Genomic DNA, 16,198 nt, shown 5'->3' on the forward strand with positions numbered 1-16,198 from the left:
TTCTTCGAGGCAATGACGTCATAAATCGTCTGAAACAGACGTATAAGGCCAATGATGGGTAGATACATGGTAGATACTAATATCTACCTATAGGTAGGTATAGGTACAGAACAACATACATCACTATAATTTTAGATAGACCAACAACTTTTAAAGTTGTTTTAAAGGTATGGTAGGTGCATGACGGTTAGTACCTATGTAAAGTTGGTAGTTTTTTTTAGATCTGATATTTTTGAGTGTTGCTGTTCATTTCAAGACATGCTGTATATTACGCATATCTTGTTTTAGAAGATTATAGTGATATTCAAAATATAGTCGTGGTCCTATCCTATACCAACCTGTTGGGTGTTTTCGCACTACGCCGATTCTTATCCGGTCCGACTCTATCAAATGACGAATTGGTGTCGAATACGAAATAATAAATTATGTACCTGAGTAATGATAAAATAGGTAATTATCACATTAAATCTCGACAACGCCATCTATATTATTTTTGGGGAACGTAGTCTGGGAAGTACCTCACTATCGATATGCAACATTAGATTGGATAAGAATCGGATGTACTGTGAAAACGCTCCCCTCAAAAAGTTGTTAGCCTGTGTTGTCTCACTGTTGGGCAATGGTTTCCCCTATCTACTTTCGCGATTTTTGACGAATTGCTTTTTATTTCATATGTCGGTTAAAAAATAATGAACGTTACCTTGTGTGACTGACAGCTAACTGACGTTTGCTTTGAAAAGAATACGGCTGCACGGCTTTGCCTTTGCCTTTCCCCAAAGGGATAAAAAAGTTAAAAAAAAAAAAAAAAAATTTGAAAAGAAAAAAATATATAATTATTATGAAGGATGATTGCATTTACGGCGGGAAATGGACCAAATGGTTATTATAATAGAATTCAATAAAATATGTGAATATTGGTTTTGAAATTCCGAGAAAACTGTGTTAACGTGTATTTAATTACAGCTTCATTCTATGCTAATTCACGGTCATAATGGAGTCGTTGCAAGCCTTACAACATTTCATCAAAACTAACGACAATTCACGTAACTTTGTAAATAGTTCTGACGTGCCTAATATTTGTAAATCTGAAGCATGTATGCTTGGAGTAGATGAAGCTGGACGTGGGCCGGTTTTAGGTAAAGTTGACAATATTACAAGGAATATATTGGAAAATGTTTTATCCATGTTAGGTTATGAATGATATCTCTGTTTGTTTGTATTCCGTGTTTGTTTAAGCCTTCTCACAAGTGTTAATAGGTTGACTGTATGGCTCTATATTGTTTTTTAAGGACCAATGGTATATGGAGTAGCATACTGCCCAGTTAGTCAGAAGAAAGTTTTAGAGGATCTTGGATGTGCTGACTCCAAAGCATTAACAGAGGAGAAAAGGGATGATATATTTACTAAAATGTTGACTGAGGTGGAATCTCTGGGAAATGTGGGGTGGGCAGCTGAAATCATATCACCTAATTATATTTCAAATTCTATGTACAGAAGAGCCAAACATTCCTTGAATGAGGTAAGTATCTGTGTTTATATATTATGTTAAATTTTTAAATGTCAGACACATGGAGCAGGATACTATACTAATAATATTGTAAGTATACTCAGATGTTGTAATGAAATGGAACAACAAATTGTAGCTTTGAGGTATGAAACATAATTCATCTTCTTCTATTGTGTGGATTTTGAGGTGGATTACCAACCCCATCAACCCTGGTGTCAAGGTTATTATTGAGCCATCATAGGCCCCTGACATGACATAAACAAACATAACATAATTAATATTTGTGAAAAAAGAGGGATTATTTAGGTTATATTTGGTGAAATCTTATAATATGAGTGATCTTATGAGATGAGACTTATGGTCAAGACAGATTGAATTGAAGATGCAGCATTTAATTAGTCTTTGACATGAAAAGAAAATAATGTTATATTTACCAAAATTGTTAAATTAACTTAATTGCTTTTATTTTACAAATGTAGGTATTGTTTTTTCCAGGTGTCAATGAACTCTGCAATAGACCTGATAAAGAAGGTAGCCGAGTCAGGAGCTAACATCACAGAAGTGTATGTGGACACTGTAGGCCCACCAGAGAAGTATCAGGCTAGATTGAGTGAAATATTCCCCAAGTATAAGATTACTGTGAGTTGACTTGAAAACCTCTTTTCAATAATTCAACTTCAAGATGTAAACTTTAAAAAAAAACACAGTAGTTTTCAATTTAGAATGGGTTCCTTCTTTTGATTTCATATCAACAATGGTTGTGAGTTGTCTTTGATTGCTTGTGGTTCTGCCCACCTCATTGGGGATTATGGCGTGAGTTTATGTATTTATATAGAGAAGTTTTATAAAGGTAACTCATTAATATCATCCCGGTGAGGACATATCACAAATATCTCTTTGTGAACCCTAGTTTGGTTAGGACATTACAGGCTGATCACCCAAATGTCCGAAGGTAAGATGATCTGTGCTTCGGAAGGCACATTAAACCGTTAGTCCCGGTTACTAGTTACTGATGCAAGTACATCGTCATTAAATGAGTAGTCAGGAAAACAATTATTAGGTTTACATATAAGAAGCAGAACATTAACAACCAATATAGTCATATACATTGCACATACATAGTAAAAATATTTTGAACAGATTCAATATGATTTAAGTCTATAAATTATGTAATACAAACTGGATTTAAAAAGAAAAGAAAAGAAAGGAAAACATGAAACAGTAGGACTAGGGCCCTGTGCTGGGAGGTTTTCTGGCCATGTCTTTCCCTCAGCGTTACAGATTCCGATGTGGTAGTAGTTGTACAGCTAGTTACATAATATGTAATTTAATTTTTTGACGTTCAAAAAGCGCTAACTTTGTAAGCCAATTTTGAAAAATAAATATTTTTGAATTTTGAACAGGTTCAACTGTAATTTAGTTCAATTGAGGCATTTTGTATTTAACAACTTCTAAAATCTATAAGTGATGTGTTTTTCGAACCAAATAAATACAGATTTGAGCATCATCATCATCAGCCGTATGACGCCCACTGCTGGGCATAGGCCTCCCCCAAGGATCTCCACGACGATCGGTCCTGCGCTGCCCGCATCCATTTTGAACACTTTTGATTCAGTAGTTTTTTTTTATGATTTTTTTTCGAAAAAATAAAACTTTAAATCACTCTCCTGTAAAGTTCACAAAATGTTGCTTAAACCCATTTGCCTTTTAACCCTCGACATGTGATTAAATATTACATAAGCTAAAGAACAATAATTACCTTATTAATAGACCTGTACCTGTCTAAAATGTGAGAATCATTTATAGTGACTATTGCACAATATATAAACTTTATTGCATATAATAAACAGCATATACATGTTCATAGTAAACTATTTTAAATACAAAATAAGTTAAAAAACAACTACCTTATTAATAAACCTGTATCTGTACAAAGTGTGTGAATCTTTAAAAGTGGCTATTGCATGTACAGTCATGAGCAATATAATGTACCCACTTTAGGACTCTGTCGCACTAGCATATTTGACATTTAGTGAGACTTACAGTTCAATTTGACAATAAAGTCAATTTGACATGGTACCAAAATGTATACATATTAATGCTTGTGACCGTATATGCCTGTAACTAAGTAATGTTATACTGATTAGCTGGAATCATTTATTGTAAAAAGCTTTGTAGTGCTGTTTGTTTTTGATTGTTTACACATTTAAAATTGCAGGTAGCGAAAAAGGCCGACTCCATCTATCCCATAGTGTCAGCAGCAAGTATTGTTGCCAAGGTGACCAGGGACCATGCTCTCAAAGTGTGGAAGTTCCAAGAGGGGCTCGATATGGACCACACTGAGTTTGGGAGCGGATATCCTGGAGGTAATAATACTGCAACTTTATCCTCTTTTTTCTCAAATATAAATAAATGTATTAAATGTGTACATGCAAGTGACACCAAGTAAGAGCGTCGCAAGTGTTGGGTATATAAGAGAGCGTTATATAATAAAAAATATCTTAAACAGTAACTTAAAACTAAAGACAAAAATGTTACTTTATTTTTTACAAACTTTTCTAATATAAACTTTAACTTAGCTACCTATATTAATATAAAATGTAACTAAAACGTTTACAAGTTAGAAGGATTTTTACATTATGAATATACATTTTTAATTTGTAGTAATAGCACTAGCTTATTTTTTATGTAAGACATTGGCGCCCTCCTCGTTTAAATGTTGACTATTGTTGACCATACATACATACATACATAAACTCACGCCCGTAATCCCAAATGGGGTGGGCAGAGCCACAAGTAATCAAAGACAACTTGCAGCCACTGTTGATACGAAGTCCTAAGATGGATATGATGAACCTTATTGTTGACCAACATGTATAAAACTTCAAAATTTTATTAATATCCATTTGATTGGTATAATAATAAGTTGCTAGTCATCTACATTGAAGAAAAATACTTCTTTTCAATGTCAGTTTTAGAAAATGCTGAGGTGTAATAATTTAGTATATGTATATGGTAAGCAACAGGTACCCTACAGCTGTAAGGCTGCATTTCCATTGACGCGGAGCTGTGCGGAGAGGAGCGGAGATGTGCAGGAATCGACCAATCATCGTGAGGGAGAGAGTGACAGAGCGGCTTCGTTTTTCGCTGTCTCCAACGCTGTGATTGGTCAAATCGGCACATCTCTCTTCTCCGCCCATCTCCGCGTTAGTGGAAACCCGACCTTATGGGGGAAAACAAATGACACTAAACTGTGTCGCCATCGCTCTTTAAACCCAGTGAGGGACATAAGAGTACTATCGCGGGACAGGCTTACCGAAGCCACGCGACTAATTTCGCCTAATATTATAAATGCGAAAGTAACTCTTTCAAACCTAGTGTTGAGTCGATTTCAAGGGTGTACTTATAATACGTTCCAGAGGCGATGGACTTAGACAAAGCAATATAAACGAATTCCACGTGAAAATTATATTGTACGGAAAACTAGTAAATAACACAAGAAATCTTTCTCTTACAGATCCGTTGACGAAGAAGTTTATTCGTGAACAAATAGACAATGTGTTTGGCTATCCTCTCCTCGTGAGGTTCAGCTGGTCTACGGCGGAGCTGATGCTGCAAGATAAGGCGGCAACCTGCACCTTTGAAGAGGTCGATGACCCCACGGCTCCCAAGAAACGAAATACCAAATCCATCAGTTCTTTCTTCGCCGCTAAGACTGAAAACGGGGAACCAAAGAAGCGAAAACGACACAAGTTCTTCGAAGAAAGGTACTTGACAATAGGCAATGCCTTTGAATAATATATGTAATTATGTACTCATTAGCATTCATAAGCATAAATAAAATGAACTTCCAAACTATTGTTTATACTTTCCTAAGGTATTTCTCCGCATCACGTTATGTTATGTTAGTATGTCAAAAATCAATCGTAATTTATGTATGTATTAGTTTCTTTGGATTTGCAAGTGAAAATGCATTCTTTACCTTCGCATTTCTGATCAGTAGAAATCGGCAACATTTAAATACAATTTATGTAGTACCGTGTTTTAACAATGAGATGTAGGTACATGAATATACTATAGTTGGCGTTTTTCCAGGAGAGTTTTTTGGAGACTTACGAATCATACATTTCGCATTTTTGTAAACAAGTATAAGTTTTCTACTTCGCAATATCTTCTTTTTCTTTCACTTCCGGCAGTACTCAATAAAGAGTAAACAACAAAGGCTACTTAAGAACAAATGTTCAAATGCATACCTACTATAAAAAGATATATCATAAAACTTTCACAAACAAATTACGGTCTATTATAGTTCAGTTTATGCGATGGAAGGTCGTGGATGGGGCGGCTCATCCAAGAAGGTGAGCCGCCGATGTCGCGCGCTCCTCTACAGCACATTAGCATGCGGCGAACGCGCCCCGCGCACCTACTTACGATGAGCAATGCGGAACGCGCGGGTCACTTGGAGAATTTAATTGTGCTCCATTATCATATTTAGGTTCTTTTACGGTAAGCCAAAAGTGAAAACTGAATGGGAGTCAGCCGCGACAGTCATTCGTCAACCGCGATCGATGGAGACAACTCCCTTCGGTCGGTAGCTCAGGTTTATTTAAAACATGGCGTTAATACAACGTTGTGCTGCGCTCTTGTGTCTTTGCGCTTGCGTCTCGGCAATCGTCGGGCCGGCAGGGAACTCGACGAAATCCGCATCGAATACGAAAACCGATACATATTTAGAAGCTTATTCTAAATCACGGATAGAAGCTGAGAAGGCGAAGCAAGGAGTTGTGATTATAACTGCAAAAGATGGCGAGAAAAAGATATCGAATCGTGATGACAGCTACACTGGCTACGACTACTCCCCGCCGTACAGTGAAAGTTCCAGTTTCAGCTCGTCAGGACCTAGTTTTTCTGGGCCGTCGTCTGGACCGTCGGCTTCTAATTATTTGCCGCCTTCGAGCTACGGACCACCTGTGAAATTTGAGTCTGATATTACGTATAATTCTCCTCCGAATACGTATGGGCCACCTTCGAATAATTATGGTCCACCCGCGAATAGTTACGGGCCTCCAGCGCATACGTATGGGCCCCCGACGCAGACTTATGGGCCACCAACTCAGACATACGGTCCCCCAGCTCAGTCTTATGGCCCTCCTGTGCACAAACCTTTGCCACCTGTGTATGGTCCTCCTCTCAAGCCGTCATACGGAGTGCCTTACACGGCTCCTGGCCTAGGATTCCTGGACAAACTATCCCTCAAGTTGGACATTCTGACGGTAGCGAAACTGATGCTGAAATTCCTGATCTTCAAAAAGATTGTGACTATGATAGCTGTAGTGTGCATGTTGCTGGTGATACCCAAACTGATATCATTCAAGAAAGACGGACATTCTGCTAGCAACGACGAGGAAGATCGGAAGTTTGGTCATAGGAATTGTAAGTAAAACGCTTTCCTTGATTATATTCCCTTGATGTATTGTACATTTCACACAAGACAGATCACTAATAGGTATTACTATTAATTATTATTGTTGCATACTTATCATTCGTAAACTGAGATGACTTTCGGGCTGACATATAGATTCGTTCGTAATATATTACTCTCGTAGTACAAACTATGTAGGTAATGGTATATTTATAGCAGTTTCTAGTTAGTACCTATAGTTTGTTAAATGATAACATGCTATCAATCTGCAATCTGTGATGGGCTTTGTGTGATATACTATGAGTGATCCAAATTCGTGAAATCATATAGTTAGGTTAAGTTATATAGGACGATAATACGAAGAATTTAGTTCTTTTCGAAGACTTATTTACGGCTCTGTTCTCCCCATTAGGTACGATAGCGTTTGTTTGTGTATGTACGAGAGACAGACATAACCAACACTCGAGTGAACAGAGCCACAAGCTGTCAGAGGAAAACGATATGAAGTCCTAAGATGGATATGATCACACCAGTCCACATGTTGGAAAGTACATCATTCCTTATCCTTAGTTAACTTTATGATAAACAACTGTATGCAAACGCACTAGGTATATGTTTCTCTTTACTCTCATGTAGGTAATTTCTACGAAGAAAATAATAAAGAATTTTCCAAGATACTAAATACACTGGTGGACAAAAAAAAAACCTAAGTTTTTTTTACCGTACGTTTGGGTATAAGTACGTCTACAAAAAATATTATACGGTATAGGTTTTAAAGGGTAAAGTATCCAGAATCAGAAAAATAAAGCAACTGTGACAAATGATTATTTGTGTATGCGTCTTGAGTCACTTTTTTGTCCACAAGTATATAATATTTACTATGTGTATGTCCAGTGGTAGAGCTGACATCAGCGCAGCAACTGTTGGAACGCGCGATCACAGTGTACGGACAACAGCAGCCTGACTGTGGCGTCACGTGTCGGGCGCGACGTGTGCTCGACGACATATACGACTTCCAACCTTATCTCAGGTTAGTAAATACCATATTATCCAATCCACATCATGAACATGTGCAACGATTGTGGATAAAATAACGTAATGTAATCAATAACTTTGACTTGTAATCGTTGTACTATGTTATGGCGTAATAAGGGTGTTATTGTCGCAATTTTTTTCCTCTACGATTCTGCTTAGTTGAATCAGATTAGGAGATGATATAAGACTGCGCAAGGGGTTTCCTCCGTTGATATTATTCCTTTCTTAACAGATAAAGAAAAATAACCCTTTTGGAACAAAAGATCTCGGTTTGATATACCAACATGATTGGGTACACCATTCAAAAAGACTCACACATCTCGAACACTCCATTCAAAATTCTACCTCTTACTGTGTGACGCCTAATATGCGCTCTCCCCCTTACTCCTTAGGGATTAAAGACTAAAGTTCAATATAAAAACGAGTTCAATAATGTTTGCTTTTCAGGGAAGACGCGTTGCAGATGTTCAGCGCGAATCATTAGAAGATTTCGATCGCGTTACAGTGCCATGAAGAGGTTAGTCAGTAAGACTGAAGTCAAAATTAATTTATTGTTATTTACTTAATTTATTAAAATATTTATTATTAGTCAATTTAGTTAAATAAAGGTATTTTGTCCACATGTGTTTATTTTATTTGGACACGGTAACGGTTAAATACACTAAAGTGATCCCCATCGGGGGGTGAGGTAAGTCAAGCCGGAAGGTCCCGGTGCGGGGCGAAGAGTGGCCCTTTTATACGCAGTATTATTGTTTGTTCTATCTTAGTAGTTAAGTTACTAAGTTTGGTATTTTGAGATTTGTCTTGTCAATACCGAATTTCGTTAATTTTAGTCGCAATATTTTAAAAACGAATCACGTACACATGTTACGTCGCGAGCTTTATTTTAGTTTAAACTTAAGTATTTTCGTGAAATTCAACTTTCCCCGTATCAAGTTTAGGATCAAAGACCGAGGCCTCCGTGGTCCGTACACACAGTCCCGTAACGCATGTCTGTCGCATACTAATGCCCCGATACTCTTTGTTACAACCAGCCAACCAACTCAAACAAATTAGAAAATTGGGTGATTGTTGTGACGCGCTTTGTATGCGGGGTGGATACGTCTCAAGAGGGAAAGTGGATGTTTTGTTTACTTACCTACTTAATTGATTTCTACGGACGTGACACTGATAAATGTTTAGCAAAAGGGGTTGAAGAAATGAAGTAGTCATGCGAATATCTTCAAAGAAGGTTCAAAGTTGGAACCAATGCCTACATCTAAGCTACTTTCTGCGAAAATCAGGTGATCAGCCTGTAATGTCCTAACCAAACTAGGGATCACAAAGTGATTGTTGTGATATGTCCTCATCGGGATTCGTACCCGGGGCCTCCGGACCGTGAGCCCAACTCTCAACCACTGGACCACGTTTTAGGCTATTGGCAAGAAAGTTTCTTTTGAATTGAGATTTTCTTTTTATGCTCATGATAACTATTGCTTATAATTTTTTTAAGTTTTAAAAACGAAAACAGTTTCCTTATTTAAATGTTCTGTTTACATTGTAAACATCTATACTTATAATAAATCTGTAGAGAGGTCAATTCTGTACATTAAATATTTTTTCAAAATAACTATCAGGGGGTGATAAGTGATCGATACTGATGCCAAAAATGCAATCAGTAAAATTTTTGTCTGTCTGTCTGTCTGTCTGTATGTTCCTTATAGAAACAAAAACTACTGGACGGATTTTAATGAAACTTGGTACAATTATTCTTCACACTCCTGGACAGGTTATAGTATACTTTTCATCACGCTACAATCAATAGGAGCAGAGTAGTGAAGGGAAATTCTTTTGTATGAAAAATCTAAACCACTCAAGTTAGACGTTTGAAATTTGGCATGCAGGTACCTTAGATACCGTAGAGGTGCACTAAGAAAGGAATTCCCGAAATTCCTACGGGAACGGGAATTAGCGGGAAAATTCTTTTGTATGAAAAATCTAAACCACTCAAGTTAGACGTTTGAAATTTAGCATGCAGGTACCTTAGATACCGTAGAGGTGCACTAAGAAAGGAATTCCCGAAATTCCCTCGGGAACGGGAATTAGCGGAAAAATCCTTTTGTATGAAAAATCTAAACCATTCAAGTTAGATGTTTGAAATTTGTCATGCAGGTACCTTAGATACCGTAGAGGTGTACTAAGAAAGGAATTCCCGAAATTCCCACGGGAACGGGAATTAGCGGGAAAATCCTTTTGTATGAAAAATCTAAACCACTCAAGTTAGACGTTTGAAATTTGGCATGCAGGTACCATAGGTACCGTAGAGGTGCACTAAGAAAGGAACTCCCAAATTTCTCACGGGAACGGGAATTAGCGGGAAAATCCTTTTGTATGAAAAATCTAAACCACTCAAGTTAGACGTTTGAAATTTGACATGCGGATACGTTAGGTACCGTAGAGGTGCGCTAAGAAAGGAATTTCCGAAATTCCCACGAGAACGGGAATTAGCGGGAAAATCCTTTTGTATGAAAAATTTAAACCACTCAAGTTAGACGTTTGAAATTTGTCATGCAGGTACCTTAGGTACCGTGGAGGTGCACTAAGAAAGGAATTCCAGAAATTCCCACGGGAACAGGAATTAACGGGAAAATCCTTTTGTATGAAAAATCTAAACCATTCAAGTTAGATGTTTGAAATTTGGCACGCAGGCACCTTAGATACCGTAGAGGTGCACTAACAAAGGAATTCCCGAAATTCCCACGGGAACGGGAATTAGCGGGAAAATCCTTTTGTATGAAAAATCTAAACCACTCAAGTTAGACGTTTGAAATTTGGCATGCAGGTACCATAGGTACCGTAGAGGTGCACTAAGAAAGGAATTCCCAAAATTCTCACGGGAACGGGAATTAGCGGGAAAATCCTTTTGTATGAAAAATCTAAACCACTCAAGTTAGACGTTTGAAATTTGATATGCAGATACCTTAGGTACCGTAGAGGTGCGCTAAGAAAGGAATTTCCGAAATTCCCACGAGAACGGGAATTAGCGGGAAAATCCTTTTGTATGAAAAATCTAAACCATTCAAGTTAGACGTTTGAAATTTGTCATGCAGGTACCTTAGGTACCGTGGAGGTGCACTAAGAAAAGAATTCCCGAAATTCCCACGGGAACGGGAATTAACGGGAAAATGCTTTTGTATGAAAAATCTAAACCATTCAAGTTAGATGTTTGAAATTTGGCACGCAGGCACCTTAGATACCGTAGAGGTGCACTAAGAAAGGAATTCCCGGAATTCCCACGGGACGGAAATTAGCGGGAAAATCCTTTTGTATGAAAAATCTAAATCGCTTAAGTTAGACGCTTGAAATTTGGCATGCAGGTACCTTAGTTAACTTAAAGCTTAGTTGCAACAGGATATTGCAAAATTCCCACGGAAACGGGAGTTAGCGGGAAAAAACATTTGTATGAAAAAATCGAAACCGCGTAAGATAGATGTTTTCAATTCAATTCAATTAAATTATTTATTGCATTCCATGTAGTACAATGGGGTGTTACATAGGCATAGGAACTAAAACATGGACCCTGTGGGGCACAGCAACGTTGAAGGGAAGAGAGGAAGTGTGTATTAAAATTAAAACTCAATGAACAATCAATTAAAAAAAAATCAATTCAATCAATTGATTCAATCTAGCATGCATGCATACCTTAGTAAATATAAAGTTTATTTTTGGCTGTATTTTGAAAAATGGGAGTTATTGGGAAAAAAATTGTATGAAAAAATCTAAACTGCATAAGTTAGATGCTTGAAATTTGATATGCACTCCCACACACACAAAGATCTCTCTCTTATATAACACGCCACGCGGACGAAGTCGCGGGCAAAAGCTAGTAGAAGAATATATACGTAATCCCAGGAAATGAAGACGTTTCCTATAACCGTTCTAAGAAGTAAATCCGTCGTAATTGTGTAGACTTGGAGCTTAATTCCAGCCAATTTAAGCAATTGACATGTACTCAGGCGGGTGGGATACTGAGAACACCGAATTAAAATAACGTTTGCTTTGTACCTGTACCGTATACATTTGCACTAATTACTTACTTTTGCAAATTTAATAGTAAACAAATCTTATCCAATTCCAATTTCACTGGATATTTCTATTAACATAGTGACCGTGACCGTGACGAAGACCGAAGACGAAGGGATGTGGATCATATTCTGTAGCTCCGTTTTACTGATCTCAGATAGTTCAGGCTAGTTTTTAGTTCATACATTAGGTATCTGAGCATTGATGCTGGTGTTGTCAGAGGCCTGATATCTGATGGATAATTACTGGCATAAGTCAAAAGCCTAGATCAGTATTCGTGTGCTCTGAAATATTCGGTACCGGTTCCTACTGCACGACGCGACGTTTGATAACATCTATCGTTACAGTGTGCTTCGGAAGGCACGTTAAGCCGTTGGTCCCGGTTACTACCTACTGATGTACATACGTAGTTTTTACATGACTCATGTCAGGGGCCTATGGCGGCTCAATAATAACCCTGACACCAGGGTTGATGGGGTTAGTAACCCACCTCACAACCCACACGATAGAAGAATACAGTTTACAAATACACATATCAATTTAATATGCAATTTTTCCTTGACTAAGTAATCTATTATAACACATAATTTGACGTCACAGGTGTATTTTAAATGAGATTAGTATGCATACAATTATCAGAGTGTTGACAAGATGGTAAGGACATCGCCACTCTTGACCTGATTTATTAATAAAGTATTTATAACGTTTATTATAAGTTATATATAACGTTAATAATTTAGGTCACACTATATTAGCCTACTTATAAATGTACCTAGACTAGACAGTTAGGTAGGCACATGATGTTCACCTCATGACCTACATATTTATGTAAGGACCTTAGCACTAGGGAGGAACTGATGACTCTTGGATAGGTTTTATGTAAGATTACGCGCGAAAAGCGTTTCTTTCTTCTTTGAGGTAGAACTAAAGGGACGTAGTCTTTGTTGCTCGAACTTCACTTCGAATATACTTACGAGTACTGACCTAAGTCTTCATAATCCGCGTAGTCTATCTTCGGTCGTATCATGGGGCACCCTCCAGGGCCGTCTAACCTTTTGGATGCCTCGGGCATATTAGAACGATGGGCCCCCTATGATTTTGACGAAAGACTTATTTTGTCTAAACAGACAAAAAAGGCAAGAGTCTTGGTTTATTCAACTGTTATAAATTGAGGATCTGACAGGAGCTAAGAGTGCCCCCATCAAACGTGTCGCCCTGGGCAAGCCCAGAGTGGGCTCTGGAAAAATGAGAATGATGAGATTGGGTTACGTGCTAAACTCTCCAGTAAAAATATGGTAAAGTGCAAGTCACTCAGGTGCAGTCACTGTCGCTACCGTGTCAGGTTTCAGAATGAAGTCTCAAGCAATTTCTGTGGAATGTTTTTAAAAGCCACGCATTGCCTCGTACGGGGTCACAGTAGGGCACGAGTGTGCGGCACGACAATGAACTTGGCGGAAACCAGCGTCACGCCCGCAGAACAACGACACCCAATAGATAGCACGACGATTACCTATTCTATTACCATACGTGCTACTACTTACTGTTACCACTGATTGCCATTGACGGTAACGCGAGTTAGTTTCGTACAACTTAACCACCTGTGTTTTGGTTTTGTCGCCAAGTGTTACTAAAATACATATTTGGGCATCCTCATATGATATTGTATGCTCTTTTAAAACTTAAGAGACGCTCCTCATCAACATTGGTAGACAACAAGAGATAGGTATGTAGGTAATCGCTACCACATAGCTATTCAAACTCTACTGCGGTTTCGATTGTTTGCTGGTTACTGTTAGCTACCAACTCAATAATGTTTTGTCTTTTATTTCTGTAAGACATTATATATATTATCCTTGCAAGATCAAATCCTTAAAAACGTTGAAAACAAAGCAATCTTGACTTTACATGTGATGGAATTATTTCTTCTAATATAAATATGAATGTGTGTATATTTTAATGTTGTGAATATATATGTGTGTCGTAGGTTTTACCTAAATAAACTTATTTATTATTATTATTTCTATTCTATTTATGAAAATCTTTAAAAGAGCGTAAGTCAGACAAACAACGCCAAGGATTAGCCTACATATCGATACATTAATCATAATAAAAATAGAAAAGACTACGGAAACACCTGTGCATAACTTGGACGTATACTAATTGTGTAGATGTGACATAATAGGTAATATGTTTGTGCTGTGTGGCTGCTCCATTTAGCCCATTGTGGAGGCAGGATGGGCTGGTCTGCCTGAGTCAAGTGCAGGAGCGCTCGGGCGGAACCGTAGAACGCAACTAGCTCACTGTTTAACCCGCGTGTGCGTCGACACCACGTGCGCCCGCGCACCATAACAGCGGGACTTGCAACCGATGGGTTCGGTCTCAGTGATGCAGTGTCTCAGTGTTCTTGTGGTGTAAAATCCGATACGGATAGCCTACGTCAATATCAGTGTAAGTACTTACTATAAAATATTTCTTCCTTTGTTCTTTGTTTTAAATAAAGTTGCTTTTCTTGAAGTACTTAGTTCATTTAGGGTCTTAGATGAGAGTGAGGATTGGATCTTATCAGGTGTTTTGAGGCCTATAAATTACGTTTTGTTTAAACAATAGTACAGTTAAAACGTATAAGAAACACTTAAAATATCAGGTTAAGTTTGCATCAAAATAGCGTTAACAATGAAATCTCTGAATGTATATGTACGTATAATTATGAATCTTCCTATAAACTTCCCAAATTTAGGATTTCGGGTGTCTTCCGGCAATTTTTTCATGTTCTTAGTATAATGAACCTATTACCTATACTATTATGCATGAGTCAGTTTGGAGTAGTTTTTTATGGCTTTACTTTCCCTTGTTATAAACAGTCTACAAGCATTCTGTGAAACAGAAAACAATAGATCTAACGGGATTACAGTTTCCAAACACGTAAGACCTAGTTGCTCATTCAACCGACTATAAAATTATGTAACATGTAAGAATATCCGTACAACATAACATAAACTGCCTATATACGTCCCACTGCTGGGCACAGACCTCCCCTCAATCAACCGGAGGGGGTATGGAGCATACTCCACCACGCAGCTCCAATGCGGGTTGGTGGAGGTGTTTTTACGGCTAATAGCCGGGACCAACGGCTTAACGTGACCTCCGAAGCATGGAATCATCTTACTTTTTCGGACAATCAGGTGATTCAAGCCTAAGTCCTTACCAAACAAAGGACAGTCTCACAAAGTGATTTCGACAATGTCCCCATCGGGAATCGAACCCGGACCTCCAGATCGTGAGCCTAACGCTCTAACCACTAGACCACGGAGGTTGCTGGAAGAATATCCATAATTTGGGCGAATTTCTTAGGAATTCAGGGAGAATCCACAATTGAAATCTTCGCCCAAGCCCAAGATAAGATTTGTTCGGTTTGTCGACATTTCACATGACGTAGGTTAGGTACCTTTTATCTGCTCTCATTCGTCACTGTTATCACTAAGGTATCAACATCAGAGAGTGTAGTAAGTCTCCTAACAAACACCTAGTGTACATTACGCAGTGACTGAAAATACTCATAAAATGTTATCAATTTGAGCAAAATTTGGACATATTCATCAGTCGAAAGGTCGTTTTCATATTTGCACGTGAGTTCAAATATAAACTTGATTATTAATTCTTCCTGTTTAAATTAATCGGTTAATTAATATGTTTTTCGCAAACTCAAAGTGAAAACATCTTGTCATGGCAGTGGTTGGTAAAATGCTTTCGTTGCGATGATTACCGATATATGCAAATAGAGCTCACCATTAGGTACATTCAATTAGGTCTATATACGAGTAGGACTATTGAGAATTTTGTTTTACTGGGAAGTCTACTGGGTACAAAATTCCCAGTGGTCTTACCAGTAAGTCTATTAGGAAGGAAATTCTCAATATTTCAACTGGTAAGACTACTCGATAAGACTACTGGGAGGGGATGTTACCATGTCCGTTCGCTTGTAATCATGAAAATGATATTACTGTTATTAGGCAGGTAGGTATTGGTACCACCAATTAATAGATATGTAATGTATGATTCAAATAATTACTGTACATTGGTAAAACGGGAAACGACGCGAATTTCTTATTTTCAAGATCGATTGCAATCGCATTTCAATATTTCCGATTTTTTCTTTATCAGTTGAAGGCGGT

At 37.9% G+C, this 16,198-nt stretch overlaps 2 protein-coding genes across 4 annotated transcripts; both read left to right on the forward strand.

Moving 5' to 3' along the window:
* Nucleotides 1-825: 825 nt before the first annotated feature.
* Nucleotides 826-5,362, forward strand: LOC126371142 (ribonuclease H2 subunit A). Of its 2 annotated transcripts, XM_050016365.1 has the most exons (6): nt 826-869; nt 963-1,136; nt 1,290-1,519; nt 2,003-2,146; nt 3,726-3,873; nt 5,025-5,362. In XM_050016365.1, the coding sequence occupies exons 2-6, from the start codon at nt 992-994 to the stop codon at nt 5,303-5,305; spliced, it is 948 nt and encodes a 315-aa protein (XP_049872322.1). In that variant the 5' UTR covers nt 826-869; nt 963-991; the 3' UTR covers nt 5,306-5,362. The 2 variants fall into 2 exon arrangements, with proteins under 2 accessions (XP_049872322.1, XP_049872321.1); XM_050016364.1 differs by lacking the exon at nt 826-869 and having other exon boundaries at nt 881-1,136.
* A 126-nt stretch (nt 5,363-5,488) lies between these two features.
* Nucleotides 5,489-8,572, forward strand: LOC126371140 (uncharacterized). 2 transcript variants are annotated; one of them, XM_050016361.1, is made up of 3 exons: nt 5,489-6,940; nt 7,824-7,959; nt 8,412-8,572. In XM_050016361.1, the coding sequence occupies exons 1-3, from the start codon at nt 6,121-6,123 to the stop codon at nt 8,446-8,448; spliced, it is 993 nt and encodes a 330-aa protein (XP_049872318.1). In that variant the 5' UTR covers nt 5,489-6,120; the 3' UTR covers nt 8,449-8,572. The 2 variants fall into 2 exon arrangements, 1 of the variants encoding a protein (XP_049872318.1); XR_007566964.1 differs by lacking the exon at nt 8,412-8,572 and having other exon boundaries at nt 5,489-7,127; nt 7,824-7,949.
* The last annotated feature ends 7,626 nt before the right edge of the window (nt 8,573-16,198 follow it).

This window comes from Pectinophora gossypiella, chromosome 12 (genome assembly GCF_024362695.1).
Source record: "Pectinophora gossypiella chromosome 12, ilPecGoss1.1, whole genome shotgun sequence".
NCBI classification, from domain to species: domain Eukaryota; kingdom Metazoa; phylum Arthropoda; class Insecta; order Lepidoptera; family Gelechiidae; genus Pectinophora; species Pectinophora gossypiella.